Below are 20,651 nucleotides of genomic sequence, written 5' to 3' on the forward strand. Positions count from 1 at the left end.
TCAGAAACCAATCGCCCTTGGCTCCCAAACCTTCGTCACGCCTAACATAGCATAGCTAAAAAAGACAAATTCAAATGCTGTATGCTGCTGTCGATGAAGCGAAACACAAGCGAGCGCGGTTGACGTGTTCTAAATGAAAAACACGTCATCAGACATCCAGAATACACACGCGAGTTCCTGGAACGTTTCCGGAGAAGTTTAATCCCTCATTAAGTGCATAATGAAGCCAGCGCTACTCCGGTGGCCCTGAGGGTCCTCGGAGGGGCCCCTCGATGGGCTCGTACAGTAGCGGGTGTCGATGCTAATGGATTCTGGCTAATGGCTGCCACACGTGCAAATGCAAAGCACGCAACGTCAGCATAGCCGACACGCAACGGACGCATCAACATGCACCATCGTCAGTGCTCTTCGCACGTGACGACTCATATTTTCATTTTGTTAATTTTTATTTTGTTTTTTTTTATCAAACAGCACCTCAATCCAAAGCGGTTGCTAATATATTGGCATCGGCAAAATATTCCAACCGATAACTGCCACGAAGGTTCGCACGATCATTTGGGAAATGAAGTGTTAGTATTGTGAGCGTGCAGCTGTACCTAATGTTGTGTCCATGTTGAGATGTGTATTGCAGGCGAGACGGAGCGTAACTGGCCTGGCCTGGCCTGCCGTTCGCACTCAAAATATCAACGTCAAGTCATCATGAATTCAGAATTGGTTTTGGAAACAAATGCACTGGATTGAAGATAATTACAGATGAGAGACAATATCGTACTGAATTGCGGCGGTATGGCATGAAAGTGTTTTTCACGAATTTGACCGATTTTTTTGTGGCTAAAATGGTGGCTAGTGACGCACCTTGACATTTGGCATGAGTTGCGACTGTATAAGAACTTGAGCATGTTCATTTACATCAGAAGCATGAGAGTGCCTCGTTGTCAGCCACGAGTGCACAAAGATGGAAGAAGTTTCACGAAAAAAAAAGTGGGATTTGACAACCAGAACAGTGGGTTTCGAATAGTATAGTGGCATGGACGCTTTAGAGTGCCTCGTTGTCAGCCATGAGTGCATGCATGTCAGCCAACGGACGACATAAGGCGGAGACGGATGGAAAATATTTTTTTCCCAAAAATCCAAGTTGATAGCGAGCATGCGGGCAGGGGCTTCTTGCTGGCGCGGTCGAGTTAGAGCGCCTCATTGTTAGCTACGAGTGCACACACATCATACGGAGAGAGATGGCTTTCATTGCTCTGAAAATCTTTAAGCAAAAGAACTTCTTCTTCTGTACTTTTGCCACATGCAGTTGCGTGTGGATGTGTGCGAGAGGAACGCAGAGTGCGTGTCAAAAGCGTCAGCGGGGTGACAACAACGGCAGGCTAATAATGGCGATGACGGGGTTTCTCCAGGCTTTTGTTCCCCTCAAGCAAGTGCGGACTCTAATTTCATACGGTCAAAATCGCGCCACACGAGTATCGCTTTAACTTTTTCACATTGTTGAACCCGCACACAGAGAAAATATTCCAAACAAAAAAAGACTCTTCCTGCATCAACAACACGTAGGCTCGTTGGACACTTCATTAGGTACACCGGCACCATCCAGAGCCGGGAACCAGCTGATCTCTACCAGCCAATCAGTGAAGAGATGATGATGTTATGATGGAGGAATTAATGAATAATAAAATAGGACAGTAAATAGAGATAACATGAAACAAAATTATAATAAAGTAAAAATAAATAACTGAAGCTACGATAACTCCAAAAATAAAGTAGATCAAATTAAAAAATATCTCATAACGTTATACCATTGTTAAGAATATAATGTTGAATTATTGAAAATAATAATAATATAAAATAACAGACACAAATCTAATGAAATGAAGACAAACTAAATAAAATATTTAAAAATGAAAGAAAATATACTGGTAGTCATCATTTTTAGTTGGTTGTTGAAAAATAAAAAAAAAGTTGAAAAGAACTGAAAAAAATTGTATTGAAAAAATACAAAGTACATAAATATTTTCATTCAAATGAATAATACATTTCAGTTTTTACAGGACTTTACAAGGTTTAGTCACATAATTAAAATGAACATGAATCATTTTATACTACGGTTATGTAAACTATATTGAATCAACTATTTAAAAAAAAATAGCCTACTCCGATTTGTTTTGAGAGCAAGTTATTATGCAACTCTGACCTCTTAATTGCATCATTGCCTGCCTTGCCTTTGTGGATGCTTTGCACATGATTGACGTGCACGCGACGGCGTCGGAAACGTCGCTGATGACTTTTCAAGCTCATTCGTGTACGATGGCCCATTAGCGTGACGTCATGCTGCCCTCACTCACTCACCCACTCATTCATTCATGCCTTTGAATGGGACGAGTGTATTCCTTGTCTGGCTCCAATACACATCCGACCTTCCGACACCCTTCATCAAATCCTCCGCTGCTTTTGTCATCAACTAAAAAGTGCGCGTATCTTTTTGCAAATCAAACTTGTACTAATGCCCCCCCCATTTTTTTTTTTTTTTTTAATTCGAAGCATTTGGCTGCAAGGGTGGTCCCTGCACAATAGTGTGTTTACCTGCTTAATGAGACGTCGGAGTGTCACCCAGACGAGCAGAGCAAACAGCGCGGGGAGGGTGCATGCGCACATTGCGCACTCGTCCAAAGAGGAGCCGCCATGTTTGCAGAGCTGCACTTGAAAGGGCGAGGCCGCCTCGCCTCGCCTCGCCTCTCCTCGCCTGCAGCTGCAGCAGCAGCACCTCGGTGAGCAAAGCAAAGCAAAGAGATCACAAGGCGCAATTAGGAGCGCAATCGCCCTGAACTGCAAACACGGCTGCACTAAAGGACGCTCAAAACGCAAATACGGTCGTGCAATAATGAGGGGGGGTACCCAAATAAGAGTGAAAGTGCAGAGGATCAAACGGAAAGACTTTGGCGAGTTAACACAAATCAGAGCGGGAATCCTTAGAATAAAGTTGAAAAAAAATAGCGCACCATACTTTGCATTGACTTGAACAAAATGGAAATACTTTTTTTTTTGTGAATGAATGCAGTCATTAAGATGGACATACTACGTTGCAGTGCTCTAAATGACGTTGGGTTTTACAATCCATTGTAAAACTGCAGTGGCTTGACACGAAAGGCAAAAGAACTCCGTGAATAACTGACGCTTTTTATAATTGCCATAAAAACGTTTTTCCTTGAACCTGAAAAAAAAAATAAACATGAGAACGGGTTTAAAAAAAACACGAATGATCAGGGGTTCAAATACAACAAAAAAATGGGAGAGCCCACCCCTAAAAAAATAAATGAATAAATCGGAACCCACCAATGCTTGACCGCTAATATGTGGAGGTCCACTTTGCTGTGAAACATTTAATTAAAATAATATTGACAACAAAGCAAAACTACAATATAGAAAAAAATTAAGTTGTACGACTGCAAAAATTAAATGTATATGTATAAAGTCACCTTTTGCGGAACCTTTACAAACCACAATTCATAAAAAATATATTTTTATATTATATATTTATCATTATCATGAGATGTTCCTAAGTAAAGTTTTAATAATGAAAACCTGTGCCATAGAGAGGGAAAAAAGACGAAGCCAAAAGCAAAAAAATAAATCTAGAAAAATGTACTTGTGTCTCTTAATTTAATTAAAATGTAAAAAAATGTAACTGGATGGGGTAAATTATTGATTGCCAAAACTATACTGTGGAATAATGCAATCAATAGAAACTAAAGTGCTGAGATTTAAATCATAATGTGTTCAAATCCTGCAATTAATTAAAACAAATCCAATAAATAAAAAAGACCGCAGCATTGCAATGCACAAAATTCGAAGAATGGAAATAACACGGCATATATTTTGCGATATTTAATTAAACATTCTAAAATTGCTTCTGTGCAGCGCAATAATTAAAACGACTGAAAATGCAATCAGGAAATAAAAATACGGAGATGAGAGATAAAATGTGTCTCATGTGAAGAGAATAAAACTTTTTTTAATCTCATTTTTGTTTGACTGTAATATAAGTGTTTTGCGGACTCGAGCTGACAATTTAAATGAAATGCAAAGCACAGGTGATCAACTTGACCCAAAAAGACTTACAAATATGTCCTCATAATAATGTGCAAATAAATGCATTGAAGATAAGCCAGTCAAATGAAATACATGACACTTTTTTTTATAGCAGAGAGGGAGGAGGGGTCAGGCTGCAATTTTGCTCCTCTAATGACTTTCGCACTTTTCTCCGTGTAATGCAAAATGGGCACCCCACCGCCCCCCTCCAACTCAATTGCAACAAATACCATATTTCATTGGCTACCCTGTAAACGGTAACACTGTGCATTGAGGTTGAAGCCTCGACTGATTATGTCGGGTGGAGGGAAAAAAAACAACAGAAAAACATCAGTTGGCAAATCTGACGCCTCCATTAAGCGACACCCCGGCTGCAAAACGTCACACTTTTGCTTTGCCGCCCCCCCCCCCCCCCCCCTCCGACATTGTTCTCATGAAAGGCCGTAATGGAGTGTTTGTGCATTACTTCATTGCTCCGATGACGACTCCTTAAACGGCACAAGATGTAATGAGAAAAATAAAAAATAAATAATCAATTCCGTGCTCGCTCGCACGGTCACGCCGGCTGCAGCTGCCCTGCGCGGGCTTCATGATGCTGATTTGCCTCGAATCAGCTCATTTGGCAACATCAAGGCTTTCCCAGCAGTTGTGATTACGCTCACACTCAAGATCCATGCAGGAATTTGTAGGCCGACTAATTCTGGCTGGGAGTCAGCGACCCCCAACCCCCTCGTCTTCAAAAGAATCCCCCCTCCTCAAAGGGTGAGGATGTTTGACAATCGCAGCTTGTACTAGTCCACCAATTAATTGGATACGTTGTCGGCATGCTGGCTCCTCTCATCTTGTGCTTGGGGAGACAAAAGCCCGGCTGGGGGGGAAGTGGTGGGCTTGTTGACACCTCCGCGTCCGGCCGGGTATAAAAGAAGGAGGTGTTCAGGGCCCACCGTTGGCCTCGCACCTTCTTCTTGTGGCAAGGATGCAGATCCCGAGCAGCAGACCCACGGCAGCTTTTGGCGGATATTCGCTGCGCAATTACGCGCCGGCGCAGCCGCCCTCGTCCAAGTCGTTCACCATCGACGCGCTGCTCGCCAAGCCGGACGAGCGCAGTTCGGAGCGGCTCTCCTACCCGGCCGCACTGCCCCTCGCCACCGGGGTGACCTACGCGCCCTGCCCGTATAACGTGCTGCCCGCCGGCTACTCCGCCGTCTACTGCTGCCCGCCGTTTACCTACCAGGCGTCCTGTCGCGGTGCCTTTTACGCGCAAGGTATTTTTTTTTTTTTAGTTTTAACTTTCAAGTGATTTCCATCTCACCTCGTCTGACGTTTTCATACGAATTGTTTTGCAGCGGCGTCGATGCCCAAGGTGCACGCGTTGAAAGCCAAGGGTGGCAAGTCCAAGCGCATGCGCACCAGCTTCACCAGCGAGCAGCTGTCCCGTTTGGAGAAGGAGTTCGCCCGGCAGCAGTACATGGTCGGGTCCGAAAGGTTTCTGCTCGCTTCCGCCCTGCAGCTCACCGAAGCACAGGTCAGCAACTGCACGACACAAATAAATGCGCATAATGTAACGCTAGAGGGCGATACTAAATGGGGGGCGAATAGGGGGGGGGGCACTTTCACCAAGGACTAACTGCAGGTTCAAGCATCACAATTTCTGCTGTAGATACAAATCAATAGGATTCTTTTTGCACCTGTGGTAAAATAATAATTTTGCAAGACAAAAAGTAGAATTGAATAGACGGCGCGTCAAAATGCGTTTCAGTTGATATTACGTGGGAAAAAAAAGATTAAACATAAACAGGTTGAAATATGCATCAAGGTTGCCATTAAAAAGGGGGGGGGTCAAATCAAGTCACTTTCAGTCGGTGCTGACGTCATACAGTGTCTTTGATACTGTAGAAGTTGGAAACAATCTGAGACACTCGGTAAGTAGTTTCATGCAAAACTGAAATTCAAAGTCGAAAGGTTTCGTCTTTGTTTACATATTAAGAGATAAAACATGATGTGTTTATGTCTTTGATATTGAGTGGGTAAAAACAATAAAGTGACTTTCAGTACGTAGCTAAATGAGCAATTATCCAAACTCATTCCGTGAGAAACAAAGTGTTCTTTTGATTTGAAAGAGAAACACTTGATTAGCCTCTTTTCTTCTTTCAGGTGTCTTTGATATTGAAACACTTTGAAAAGGTAGTCGTAGTAAACTGCAATTTCCAGCACTCAAAAATTATTTTTCCCCTTTTTTTTTCATATTTACATATTAGTGTTCAAAACACAAAATGCTTCGATAGCATTTTTGACGTGACAGTTCGTCTTTGATATGAAGAAAAAAACACTTAATACAAAGTGACATTCGGTGAGTTACCCGCTAAATAGCAATTTTAATGACTCAAAATTATTCTTGTACACAAAGGAAAAAAATCTTTAAATGTTAATAAAAAAAATTTTTTTTTTTTTTTTAAATCTAGCTTTGGCAAACTATTGAGAAGAGTAAATAGCTCCAAATGTGGCCGCGGGACGTCGAACGCGCCTCCGACCGTCTTGCGGTGTTTTGTTTTCCAGGTGAAAGTGTGGTTCCAGAACCGTCGCATCAAGTGGCGCAAGCAGAGTCTGGAGCAGCAGCAGGCCAAGTTAGCCAAACTGGGCCTGGCCACCGCCACCCCGCCCAAAAGCCCCGGATCTCAGGGCCACGCCGACGAAGACCAAGAAGAGTTCTCCGATTCGGACGTAGACGTGGACGTGTCCGATGACGCCCCCGAGCCCTCCTGAGAAAGAAGAGAAGAAGCCCCCCCCCCCTCAGGAAAGACTCGTGTACATCCCCACCATGAATAGATGACAGCCTATGAATATTTAATAGATGTATAGTTTTATATTTAATTTTTCTACATGCATTGCTCTTTGACTATTGTTCTTTTTGTATATTTGAATTCAGAACATTCAGAAATATATTTTATGGAATGAACTGCACTGCTTTGTCTGACTTCCTTTACAGAAAGAATCCCGACACAATTTTTTTTCCAACAGTTTCTCACAAAGGCCAATATGGGGACCACGAGGTGGCAGCGCGCTTTTGCTGGACACTTTCTGTAACTTGAAAGAAGCTGAAAGAAAAAAGTGCAGAAAGCATTTCAGCTAGATTTTGCTGAAAGTTCTTAAATGTCACAATCTTCAATTTTGCTTTTGAAGCCTAAAGACAGCAACGGTTGTAGGTTCATTTTATAATTTACTGCTCCTCTCTGGGCATGATTAAATTGTCGTAAGTTTTTGGGGTTTGTTTTCTAACGACAGTGGCAACTTGCTCGTCCTTACGAGTGAGCGTCAAATATGCCGGCCCGAGAGTGGAGTGAAAAATAAAAAGAGTCCCGAGTCATCAATGCACTTTGAGCTGTTTTTTTTTTGAACGGGACTAAGAGAAATGAAAACACTCACAAGGAGCGTGGCGGAGATGCAAACATTCCAGTAATCGGATGGCCAAACGTGGCATTTTCCTTCATTAAAAATTATTTCATGGATTAAAAGCATTTGGCTGACAAAAGAAATAAAAATTCATCCTCATTTGTCTGCGAGCAGTCAAATGTTCGTCTCAAATAAAGTGAACCGGGGCGGACGTAAACGGCAAACTGGTCTCGGGCCTCCCGCGGGCAACCGGAGACACATCAGCCGCATGTGCCGGGATAAGACGCGCGAGGACGGAGTCCATCAGAGCGGCTAATTGGCGACGCTGGAGCACAGACGACGGAGCACAAAGACGACACGCTGGGAAGGTTTCCGTGTCGCTAATCTGCACCGAGGAGCTCTTAAGAGTCCCGAACAGAAGAAAGACTCACCTCAAGGATCAAGAGGGATTGTTTGGGGCTCTGGGCTTAGGCAAACATGACTACAAACACTTTGACCACATCACACCACAATGGGAGCACGCAGGGCACCATCCTCGATACACTCGATTTATTTTAAGCGTGACTTAAACAGGATGATATCATTTGACACAACTTGTGGCAAAATGTCATTTCCGTATGACTGACAAAATGACTTGCACTGCGACTGACAGGCCATCTATTTATGGGCAATTCAACAAAGTTACGCTAATGTGAAAATTGACTTTCCCTCCTTTTCATTGAAGAAATAAGAGATTACGGAACTAATTGTTTCTTGTGTTGTCTGCAACCATCAATAGATATGTCAAAAAATACTCAGCAAATTGTTTTGGAGCAAACAACTTGCTTGCTTTGTTGTGCTAACTCAAATTCTTGCCATAAATGTCAATAATAGAAATTTTCAAGTTGTTCCAATTTAGATGACTTTTAGCCACCTCAAAATAGAAGTCAGTTTTTTTTTAGTCTAAACTAGTGGCAACTATCAAACTATTGCTTTCACTAAAGAAGAGGATGTCAGCGAATCAAGTTGAATGAAAAGTAGCGAAGCAGATCTCTGCGGTGAATGTGATCTGATTTGCGCGTGAACCCGCAAAAGCAGCACGATGAGATGACGCCCGCTATCTCAGCGTCCAGCGTAATCCCATTGAGGGAGGACGAGGGGCGGCGGAGGCCTGGGAAAAACTGGAGGCGATGAAGAGGATTTGGGGAGGGGGTTGGGAAAAGGTTGTCATGATCTCAATTAGCAAAGGGCAACGGCTGGAAAGCAACACCGGGGGGGCTGCCGGCTGCTTCAAATTGAGACTCTCTTGCCATTGCTTGCGTGACTTGTGTCACGAGTCTTCAAAATCTGGTCATGTTGTCAGAATTACGATGTGCGTTTAAAGGTGATAGCAATCGCTCGAAAAATAAGGAGGAACATAGGCTAATTTGACTTGAAAACTGTAAAAATTCTTCTTCCGTTAGACAAATAAAACATCAGTGACAACTGTCAGTATGACGTTGTGGATGCTGCGAAAGAAGCCAAAAAGACAAATGAGATATTCCTTTGTCATGCTCACTGATCTGAGCTCGCATGCACGACGCTAACATTTGGACATCTTGAATGTTTTTACCAGACTTTTTCCCCAGTCGTCTTGTCTTAATCAAAGTATTAGCAACAGCTGTCAGTTTGACGAAAGCACCCTAAAACAGCCAAATGAGTTTCAACGTTGACGTACTTGCTGAGAGGAGCTCTTGGATATCTTGTCTTCACTTTTTCAGCTTGTCAATGATTATTTTAGTGTTGAATCAAAATAAAACTTTTGATTTTACTTTGGAACGATTTGACCTATTTTCTATCATGTTACGGACCAAACTAGTAATTGAAACATGAATATTTATGTCTTAGTTCCGTTGACGAACCTGCTGAGCTGAACTGCTTTGAAAAAGCATATTGGTGGTCCATGTGTACCTAATGAAGTGGCCATTGACAGGGCTTAAATGCAGCAAAATGATTCGATTAAAATGCATTACAAATAATTTAAGTTATTGAATAAGTCTTGAAAACAAAAGTGGAATACAATTTAAGTGTACTTAAGTCAGTCCATTTGTTAAAAGAAAAACGTAATCCACTGTAATATAAAACCCAGTTGAAACATTTAATTTGGTCATCTTTTTTTTACGTACCACTGGAGGGAGCCCTCGTACCACTTTAAGAATTTCCAATAGTTAAGAAGAAGAACAAGACATGCTGTGGGGGCGGGGGGGACCTGTGGGCTCCAAGATGGAGGTCGCGCATCAAGAGTGGAGGCGAGAAGAAGGTGTGAAAGTTCTCATGCGTCGTCAAAATGGCGCTTAGCATATTTTATATGGCGCACTTCATCTAATAGTCATTAGCTTTCATTACCGCGTTTGAAGTGGAAGCAGACTCTTTTGTGAGTCTACACAATGGCCGAACACGTACGGACTAAGCCTCCTATGGGGAGGGGGCGGAGACACGGGGGGCGGGGACACGCCACTTCCTCGCCGCATTCAGACTGCCAGCCAATCAGCGCGCGCAGGGAAACGGTACCAATAAAGTGGCTACAAAGAGTGAGTATATAGTCGAATGACTTCTTTAGGCAGACAAATCAAGTATATTGGCGCAAAATAATAAAATTGACTAAGGAATCATTTCAGGTAGGCACGCAATATAGAACATTTGATTTAAATGTTGTACTTGAATTCTCTAAGCCTGAAACTGCTGTACAAAATAATTTTAACAAATATTTAAGTAGAATTATTTGTCTATATTGGGAGAAATGTCAAAGTTCCTCAAAAATGACATATGGAAGTCGGTGATAGATCAAGACTAGTTATTTTGAAACATCATTTGTAGTCATCTAAAGGATTCAAAATTTAAAGCTTGTAGCAAACCACTGAACACAACACGTTTGTTTTTACTTTAATCATTTTAATGACATTTATGCTAACCATTTTCAAATTGTTTATTATAGTAGAACATTTTTATTTTAATCAAGTAAAATGTAAAAAATGAAGGCACAGCACAAGTCTTCTTTAAATTTGTGAAAAAAAAGCATTGATATAATGATATTTAAGGGCGGCGCAGTGACTGGTTAGCATGTCTGCAGGTGGAGTGTCCGATCCCAGATCAATTTGCACGTTCCCCTCCGGGAACATAGCATGGTAGGTAATTGAACACTCCAACTTGTCACTAGGACGATTGGCTGGCAAGCAGTTCTGGGTGTACCCCGCCCACTGCGCGAAGAGGAATGGGAAGGGATCCAGCACACCCGCGACCCTCGTGAGGAGAAGCCGTACAGATAATGGATGGATATTTAAATTTGCGTACACATTGATACACCAATAAACAGAAAATCCACATTTTCAGAAGGCATTCTGTGACTTTGAGAATTTGAATATTACTATATATTTACAATTGTATTATTAAAAAAAAAGAATATATACATATATATATATATATATTTATATATGAAGTAACGCTAAATCAAGAAAAATCTTGTACATGTTAAACTTGCTATAGATTGATAGATAGTGAGAACTTGTTATAATGGAAATAACTGTTACATTTTGAACAATAGGCTGAAAAACCTTCATATTTTTGCCATTCTCAAATTTACTGTTGAGTGGTTGCACAAGTGATCAATGTTCTGAATTGAATGTATTTCGCAGGAAATTTGTTTAATAAGCCGAGTGGTGGTTGATGGGCGGTGTGTGTGTGTGTGTGTGTGTGTGTGTCGCAGGTTGTCGCGCAGGTGCCACAAACGCAGCGACGTGCTACTTTTGCCATGTGCACGGTTATCGTGACAGGGGTGAATTTGCGCGAGTCGTTAAGTGGCGCACTAAATTAGCATTGGCGCTCACATTAGTGCTGAGCACACAAACATAATGTGCCAATTAGTTTTATTTGAAGGAAGGAGCCATCTCATCCATCCCTTCATCACACATTCCATCACATCAACATAATGCTCTCTTGGGGAACTTTTGCGTCCATTGCAATTATTTCATTGCAGCTCTTCCGAAATAAAAAAATAGTGCTTGATAGTCACGGTATTGAGACAGTTTGTTATTCTTGACTAAACAGTCAATTGGAAGAGATTAAAAACATGTCGCGAGTATCGTGACAAGCTTGTGTGACGTGTGACGTGTGAGTGCGCATGCGTAAAAGAAGAGAGGTTTGGATGTGTTCGAGTGGCGGATGAGGAAAGAGACAAGTGTAAAGGAAAAGTTGGGAGCATTCAAAATAAAGCGAGGCTACAGGTACACCACAGTCTCCCTCCTGGCGTGCTATTCTTGATATATCTTGAGGGCTCCGCCTTACGACGACGTGCGCCGACCGCGATCCCAGGGCAACTCCGGCCTCGGAGACGGATCTCCCTGCCTCCCCCGACTTCGTTCAAGAGAGTCGAAGCAGGAACGGACAACAATGTGATATGTAATTAATCTGGAATACGTGACTGTTAGTCACGTTTTAATAACTTCAGCCATGACAGTTAATTCTACAAAGTACAGAACGGCAAAAAAACAAAGCTGTTGTAACTAAGTTTGACCAACAGATGGCAGCATAAACCCAGAAAACAGATGCGCAATTCCGAATGTCTTGTTTTTTATTCTTATTGGCAGGAATGTTCTTGGAGAGAGCTTTTCAAAGACTTTATATTAAGTGCCAGCTGGGAAAAAAATGAAATAAATACTGATCTCTGCATGTACTACCATCATGACCAACTTTAAATTGGAGTGGCATTGTAAACGAGAAAGAAGTTTCGTTCCCAAAAAGCACACTCAATATTCGTGTAAACCTGAACTTAAATACAGGGAAAGTGTATTTGGAATGTACACAAGTAAAAGTGAAAAATATTCCTAAATAACGATCTTCAAAAGATTCAATGCAAGCGTATTGTAGACTACTTAATTTTTTTAACGCAAGTGCACCACAAGAGGGAGTCCTCGAAGCACAGTTGGAGAATCACTTTTCTAGAAATAGTTGATGCGGCCAGAAGTAATACAATTTTAAATTTAGTTTTGGCACAACATTCATATACACATCATAATTTTATACCACACTCTGTATACGTTTGTATAAATTAATTATTTTTTAACTAGTAGTTTTGTATTTTTTTCTCAATTATCTTTATGTGTTTGTTTTTCTCGTGTTGTTGGAATGGACCTGTGTCTAATAAAGTTTGATAACTTATATTGTGCTTTATGTATTAACATCACTCCACCGTCCCAATCTTCACTCAAATGCATATTGGTACTACAAATACGTAATGTTATGTAACAAATGTAACACAAACAAACCATTTGTGATCTTGACTTTTTTGAGAAACGTCCAAAAGTTTCCTTTGCAAGTTCATTTTCTCACCACAGGAGGGAGTGTTCGCTCTCAGTTATCTCACACACGCGCCAACCGACCCAAAATAAATCACAGTTTAGAAACCCCCTGATTAACTTGTTTTAATTTCTGTATTACTTATGTATTGGTTTAAAACAAGAACATTTTGTTACATATTTGTTGAAATTAAGAGTGCGCAGATTTTAATGGGACAGTTCTTGAATATAAATCATTTTAAGAGCTCCCAACACTTATTTACATATAACAGACAGATGACAGTTAACTATTAAAATTTGATTAAAGCAACTTGATGTCGATCAGTAGCGAAAGAGTAAACGATATATATATATATATATATATTTTTTTTTTTTAAACGCCAAACAGGTAGCAGGTGCGTGGGACACGTTCGTTAACACCTTTGTTCATTTCTTTACCACTATATATTAATAACGTTCACACACGTTATTATATTATGCGTCTGGAAGGTGTCAAATACATTCTTAGCCTTCTCTTTAGTCTGCAAGCTTCAATTGGGATTAATACCGCATTGTGACTATGCATTTATTATTTAAAGACTTCTGTTCGTGTTTAAATGGCGTCAACGTATGTTTGGTTTTGTCTGTTTTGATTCTGAATGTCGTTAATTGTTTTGAAAATGATTATAGGCGTTGGGTCTTTGGGTGTGTGAAGCACACTGAGTTGCCTCGCGTACTTTGAAATGTACGGCATAAATAAAGCTGCTTTGCCATACCTTTACATTCGATTTCATTGTGTAAACCCGTGTTTTGCAAAAGATACACGACTGTAGAGTGCTATTTTTCTTTATAAAACTAGTTTACATTTTTATCCCGTTTTTGTGCGGCAGTAACGGATCAAGGTCAAAGACGAATATGCTGATCCACGCTTCCGAAGTCACTAACATTATGGATTACTGCTCATTTGTGGCCATTAAAAAAATAAAGAAAAGAAAATTCAAAACGCACATTTCCACTGATAAATGAAGCCCCCTCAGCTCGATAAGTTAGTCAGAATATGAGGAACAGCGTTTGACCGTGTCAATCAAGAGTATCTTTGGTTACATTGTTTATAACGCGAGATGTACCTAATAAAGTGACCATCCAGAAGAGGATCTGTGGTGCAGGTTGTTTCCTGTCGCACACGCGCACGCACACACACGCGCGCACAAACATTTTAACTTTAACTTGCAGCGGAGATGCGCATGAGCGCGCGTGCATGCCTGCAGGCTGTTCTGGATCAAAAACGCTTTTCGTTCGAAAAAAAAAGGAAGAAAATGAGGTGAGTTCAATGACAAAAGGCTTCATTCCTGCAAAGTTGCAACTCCTAACGAAGTTTCGCTCGCCTCCTGTTGACGTCACTAGTGGAAATTAAATCTGATGGTGTGGCGCGTTTAGGAGCCTTTCAAGGTCTAAACGCCTCATCAACAACTTGTTTGACGCTAATCATTTTCTATTGCAACTCGCAGCACATTCCCAAGTCAATCATTAATCAGCACTCGTGCATTTTTTTCCTTCATTCCCACTTTTGTTTCCACGACCTGAAACCTCGTGATAGAGGACGAATTGTTTTTCCCCTTAGCTTGCAGAGAACTTTAACATTGTGGTTAAATTTAATAATAGAAACAAATTAAATACACCCAATTATTTTTTTAAACGTTATTTTCAACAGAATTCGAGGGAAAGTCTATTTTTTGAGTAACGTTGACAAAAATGATTACGGGCATTATTTGTATTGCCATTTGGTCTTCATTGGTTGAGGAGGAAAATGACGAAATAAAAATTTTAAAAATGAACGCAATTGAAACAGCTTGAAAAATATTTTACTGTTTATAATTAAAATTGAAAAAGCAACACGAGCCAATATCACAAAAGATAAATGGGACGAAATAAAATTTATTTAAACCAGTCGACTCTAATGCGAGGGAAATTTCACAAGGGGAAAAATACATTGGTTAAAAAAAAGAGCCATACATCCAAATGATAAAATATGTATTGTTGTGGCTGCAGATGAATAAAAACAATCACTCGTTTACTTGCGAAAATCAAAACGCAAGGCTGAGATCAAGTAAAGAAACAAACTGCCCTCTCCGTAAATTTAATGGACTGCATTACGGGACGCTTGTGAAAGAGGAAAATGCGACATTTAAGATCATTTGGAAGCGTCTTTGGAAGCCGATATGAAGTGGAAATTTCACTGTACAAAAAGAGCTTCTGGACTTGGTTGACATGCGCTGCGGTCCAATCAGCGTCCGCGCAGAAGGGTGATGGGGTGGTGGTAACAACCCAACACGCACACACGCGCGCGCACACACACACGCGCGCACGCTCTCACTTGTGCAGCCTTGCGTATAGAAGAAAGCTTTGGCGTCAAGGAGGACTTGCGGCACTGTTGACTTTTCAAGCAACATCTCCAGGCTCCACACCAACAGAAAAGTCGGACATGCAGCCCTAAACATTTAGCAGGGAGAAAAAACCCCCACAAACAAAACAAAACAAACCAAACAAAAAAAAAAAAGAAAAAAGACATTTGTTGTCCGGAGATGTTCGCGCCGGCTGGGAAGCGCTGCTTCACTATCGAGTCTCTGGTGGCCAAGGAGAACCCGCTGGCCGACGAGCCCATCCGCCCCACGGCGCTCAGCTACGCCGTCCCCGCCGCAGACGCCCTGATGGGCGGCTACCAGGCGGCCGCAGCTCCCGGGGGGGCGGCGGCAGCGGCGGCCGCTGCGGCAGTGGCCCGCTCGCTGTACCCGAACCCGGCCGAGCTGGTGTTCCCCGAGTCGGTGAGCCACCCGTCGTTGGCCGTGGGCGCCCATTCGCACTCCCACCCCCACCCCCACCATCACCACCACCACCACCACCACCACCAACATCAGAACCAGCACCTGCAACACCACGCGCATTTCTTCGGCTCCGCGCAACATCGAGACCCGCTCAACTTTTATCCCTGGGTGCTGCGCAACCGCTTCTTTGGACACAGGTTTCAAGGTAATTTCGCTCTTTGTGGATGAATATCACTGAGATCAATATAGATTGTTATTTAAACCAACACAAGAATGAATGAATAACCGATGCTTTTAGTCAATAAATGCAAAAAATAAACATGCAGAACGTTTCATAATCGTTCAGCGACTTTACACCTATTATGCGACTTTGGCTTTAAAAATGCATGATGATATTTTCAATAAATATATATCAACATCAAATAACCCCTGTGATTGAATTTAAATTATATAGTTGTCATCATTGACTGATTGTTGTCATCATAGGATTAAATACACTGCAGATTCCAAATAGAAGAATAAATCTAATACAAATAATACAAACCTAGTGTTAATCATAATGGATTGATATTTTTGAAATTTTAATGCAGGTCTTCAACGTGGGGGTGCATGCTTTTTTTGCTGCAATATCACGAACAACACACACTCAATGAGAATTGCATTCTCTTAATTGTTAAATAAGCACAAAAACGTACTTATTTATTCTTGAATAATAATCATACTCGATGTAAATATTTAAACTATGAGCAGGCACAATTTATTTTTTTAATGAGCAAATAACGCACATACATGACCTCTTGTGTTTAACAATAAAACAAAGAATAAAAACGGTCACATTGAGTTGAAAACAAATTGTACTAATTAAATTTTTAAACAGCGATATAGTGATCGCGTCTGTTTTATTACTCGGCATGCGCTAAGCACTTCTTTAAAAGTAGATTACAGTAAATGTCCATACAGTATTAAATGACATCCACAATACCAACACAAAATGTAAGTCATTATTATTATTAACTAAAAATATGTTTTACAGATAACGTAATTGATTTTGTTTTTGCTTTCGCATCTTCTGTGTGCTTTTTATATTGAATAAAATTTTACTCGGTCCACATCAGAAAACAATAAACGGAGAAAGAGATTTTAGTAAAAAAAGCAGCCTGGTTGTCTGTCATTTAGGCGAGACAATGTTGCTTAAATCGATTATATTTACAACTGTACGGGAAAAAATAGCCCAAAATATATTCGTTTTGATCTTCGGTTCGAAGTATAAAGAGACAGACTGACAGTTGCCGACAACTCACCTGCTCGGCGAGTCGGAACCACAATGGCGGTCCAGTTTCATCCTTGCGACGCTTCATCAGAAAGGCGGAAACGAGCCGTGATGGCGATCCGTGACAGGTGTGTGTCGTCCCTAACCGGCAGGTCACGACGTGTCCCAGGACAGCCTGCTCCTCCATGGCCCGTTCGCACGGAAGCCCAAGAGGATTCGAACCGCCTTCTCGCCGTCCCAGCTGCTGCGCCTGGAGCGGGCCTTCGAGAAGAACCATTACGTGGTGGGCGCCGAACGGAAGCAACTGGCCGGCAGCCTCAGTCTGTCCGAGACGCAGGTGACAAATATGGCCGCTATTCGCACTCTTTTTTTGGGGGACGAACATTCGACAAAGCTTGTGCTTCTGAAATATCGCGACAGTTGGGAAAATCGCGCCGCTTTTACCGGAAATAAGTGCCGTTTAGAGGCATTTTAGGATGGGCTGGCCGATGACAACAATTTAAGGAATAACTTATTTTTAATAACTTTGTGGGTAAAGGATTCTCTTTATTTGGACACATAGATACTTTGCTCATTCTATGAGGCAAATTCTCTTTCAATGAAATTCTATTGTCACAGCTGAAATACAGACGGTGTGACATTAATAATATATGAACAAACCAACAAAGTGCAAATAAATACAAAAGCAAACTGATAATTTAAATGTAAATCTAAGTTAAACATGAAGAATATTGTTTTCCCTCAAAATAAATATTTAATGGTCAACTATTAATTTAACAGTACATTTTCTGTTGTGGTGGTTGTTGTAGCATTTTGACATGGTTAGCCAAAATATGGCTCACGGACTACACGTGGCACGCTATGTCCCGGAATCCGGCCCACCAAGCATTATTGCAATTATCTAATCAAATAATTGTTTTTATTAATTTTAAACACTCAAAACTCTCAGTAAAATAATCACATTTTCATTTCATGCTTTAAATTTTATGAACTAATTGTTTGTTGAAAAAAACAAAATACAAAAAGAGAATGGACTATTCTTTTCTCATTAACGTTTTTCTCATCAATGATTAACTTGGCTCATCAGGCTGTTCAAAATGTTTTTTTTTCTTTTGCCAATCCTTGGTTTGAGAAGTAGCTAAAATATTTATCTCCTTAGATGTGACTCTTCAAATTGGAATTATCTCGTAATTAGAACCACAGCAAGATTCCAGGCACGTCTTAATAAATCACATAATCATTTGCTCAACGTCTGTAAATGAGTCCTTGCCAAAATGTGACTAACCTCCAAAAAGCCGTGCAAATGCTATCACAAAAAAAAAAAACTGGAAATATTGAACAAAACCCAGTAAATTATGTAGCTATCATGTCATGTAATCAAAGCAAAATTTATCGACCGGGCTTTTATTACTAGTCATAATGACGGCGTTTACACTCTCGCTCTTGCCGTTTTGACAAGTCCAAAATAGCGTGTGGCATATTTAACGCTGTTATTGGATGAAGATGTGCGTGTTATTGATGCTGCGTGGGTGTCAATTATGTCTAATGGGCAATAAAAAGACACCTGGTAAGCCAGCGGTATTGTGCGCCTGAAAGGAGACTTGAAGATTAAGCACCGCTTGCTTCACGATGTCAATGTCATATTATTGCCCTCAAGAATAACAACTGGAATAAAGAGTCATGCCATTCAACGGAAAAAGATTCATTGCAGTTATGATTGGAATATAAAGTCTCTCTTTTTTTCCCTTTTTAGAAAAGAGAGTTTTAGCATGTTTTAGTTTTTTAATTAGTCCCGTTTCAAGGTCATGCGTGACTACTCGGGAAGCTTGTTTTCGAACAGCGGGAGAAGATTTTTGACGATACTGGAAAAGGTCTTAATGAATGCAAATGATCTGGCGAGTAGGTGACAAAAAAAGGAACAGATGTAATAATGTTTAAATTGAAACATTAAAAAAGTGCAAGCAGGCCTCCATGTGAATGTTCTGATAGAATCTGATATGTGGTCACTTCACAATGTTGTGTGGAGTCAACCGTGTCATGGTCACTCCACAATCTTGTGTGCATTCATGTTTACGTTCCACAAGACTCTGATTATATGGTCGCTCCAAATTGTTGTGTGGAGTCGACTGAGAGATCTGGTTTCTCCACAATGTTGGGTGAATCAATTGAGACATTAAAGTAGACAGACAGATGTTCGCTCCAGAATGTTCCGGTAGACGCTGACATATGGTCACTCCACAATGTTATGTTGCGGTAGAGTGGCATGGTTGCTCCACAATGTTATGTGGATTAGGTTCTGATATCTGGGCGCTCTACGATGTTGTGTGGAGTAGACTCTGTCATGTGGTCGCCCCACAATATTGTATGCATACAGGATCCAGTAGAGCCTGACTTGTTGTCACTCCAAAATGTTGGAGTAGACTGTGACACGTGGTTGCACCGCAATGTAGTGTGCATTACATTAGAGTCGACAATGTTGTGTGCAGTACTCTCGAATGTAGCCTCTTCACAATGTTGTGTGGAGTATAGTTGACATGGTCGCTCCACAATGTTGTGTGAATCCCTGCACTGTAAGTTCCAGTAGCCCCTGACATGTAGTCACTCCAAAATGTTGTGTGGAAAACATTGCCATGTGGTTACTCCACAATGTTTTAAGCATTTTTGTTTGTTCCTTTAGATGCTGACATACACAATAGTTGCTCCAAGGTGCTGTATGGAGCATGCTGATGTATGTTCACTCCATAATGTTGTTGCTGTCCATGTTGACATCCCAGGAGACTGCGGTGTGTAGGTCATAGTGTTGTGGTTACCGCTCAATGTTGTGTGCCTTCATGTTTTTGTTCCAGTAGACCTCCAACATGTGGTTGCTCCACACTGTTGCGTGGACTAGATTTCCACATTGTGACTCCACAATATTGTTTCCACGGTAACTTTGCACTTTGTCTAACTGAAGTGTGTGGCTCGTGTGTGCACAGGTGAAGGTGTGGTTCCAGAACCGTCGGACCAAGTACAAGCGCCAGAAGTTGGAGGAGGACGGCCCGGATGCCCAGCAGAAGAAGAAGGGCAACCACCACATCAACAGGTGGCGCATGGCCACCAAGCAGACGAGCTCCGAGGACATTGACGTCACCTCAGAGGACTAAAAGTTAACAAAAGAAACCAAAACACTGCTGCCTCATGAGGACCAACAACACTATTTATTATGTAATATGATTAAGTATCCATAGACATACTGGGAGCAAACAAGACTGTGTGTGGACCGGGCCGAGACGGACGCCCCCGGCCCTCCCCCTGACCCCACCCTGTTGTTCTCATGCTGTCCGTTCATTAAACTGCTGTGTCGGTCAACAATCTTGGTTTACTTTTCTCGCCAGGTATAGCATCTAAAGAGTCGGGTGCGTCATCCCATAAAATAAATGCCTCCATCAAATAGATGCCTTACTTTCTCAGTTTGAAGACGTAATTGTGCACATGCGTAGAAAGACTTATTTGCTGAGTCCAATGAAATCATGGCGCTAAGCAAAACAGCAGCACCAATCCAAGCGGTCGCGTTTTGTAGATAAGTCCCGTTACGAAACGTTGACGGCGAAAATGATTTCAGTGGACGCTCCTTGTTGATATATTGAAGTGGACTCTGACATAAGGTTGCTTCTTGTTTGTGAAGTAGATTCTGACGTGGTCGGTGCACAAGCCGGCGTGACTTAGACTGACGTAGTCTTTCTAAAATGCTGTGAGAATTTGGGCTGAACGATTTTCGCAAAAAATTATATTGCGGCACCCGGGGAATTTTGA

General features: G+C 41.4%; 2 protein-coding genes across 2 annotated transcripts; both read left to right on the forward strand.

Moving 5' to 3' along the window:
- Window positions 1-5,056: 5,056 nt before the first annotated feature.
- Window positions 5,057-6,852, forward strand: noto (notochord homeobox). Its single transcript, XM_088305740.1, has 3 exons — window positions 5,057-5,354; window positions 5,436-5,614; window positions 6,646-6,852. The coding sequence occupies exons 1-3, from the start codon at window positions 5,066-5,068 to the stop codon at window positions 6,850-6,852; spliced, it is 675 nt and encodes a 224-aa protein (XP_088161866.1). The 5' UTR covers window positions 5,057-5,065.
- Window positions 6,853-15,231: 8,379 nt separating this feature from the next.
- Window positions 15,232-20,210, forward strand: emx1 (empty spiracles homeobox 1). The gene is made up of 3 exons (XM_088310029.1): window positions 15,232-15,794; window positions 17,012-17,196; window positions 19,835-20,210. The coding sequence occupies exons 1-3, from the start codon at window positions 15,350-15,352 to the stop codon at window positions 20,000-20,002; spliced, it is 798 nt and encodes a 265-aa protein (XP_088166155.1). The 5' UTR covers window positions 15,232-15,349; the 3' UTR covers window positions 20,003-20,210.
- The last annotated feature ends 441 nt before the right edge of the window (window positions 20,211-20,651 follow it).

The sequence above is a fragment of the Idiotropiscis lumnitzeri genome, chromosome 1 (assembly GCF_059441095.1).
Source record: "Idiotropiscis lumnitzeri isolate Australia: NSW breed Sydney's pygmy pipehorse chromosome 1, RoL_Ilum_1.0, whole genome shotgun sequence".
Taxonomy (NCBI): Eukaryota; Metazoa; Chordata; class Actinopteri; order Syngnathiformes; family Syngnathidae; genus Idiotropiscis; species Idiotropiscis lumnitzeri.

Excerpts from the sequence above, each read along its gene's own strand:
- noto (XM_088305740.1), top strand. The coding sequence starts at position 5,066 with ATGCAGATCCCGAGCAGCAGACCCACGGCAGCTTTTGGCGGATATTCG. Across the intron at positions 5,355-5,435 it reads CGGTGCCTTTTACGCGCAAG|CGGCGTCGATGCCCAAGGTG; the intron begins GTATTTTTTTTT and ends ATTGTTTTGCAG. Across the intron at positions 5,615-6,645 it reads TGCAGCTCACCGAAGCACAG|GTGAAAGTGTGGTTCCAGAA; the intron begins GTCAGCAACTGC and ends TTTGTTTTCCAG.
- emx1 (XM_088310029.1), top strand. The coding sequence starts at position 15,350 with ATGTTCGCGCCGGCTGGGAAGCGCTGCTTCACTATCGAGTCTCTGGTG. Across the intron at positions 15,795-17,011 it reads CTTTGGACACAGGTTTCAAG|GTCACGACGTGTCCCAGGAC; the intron begins GTAATTTCGCTC and ends CCTAACCGGCAG. Across the intron at positions 17,197-19,834 it reads TCAGTCTGTCCGAGACGCAG|GTGAAGGTGTGGTTCCAGAA; the intron begins GTGACAAATATG and ends GTGTGTGCACAG.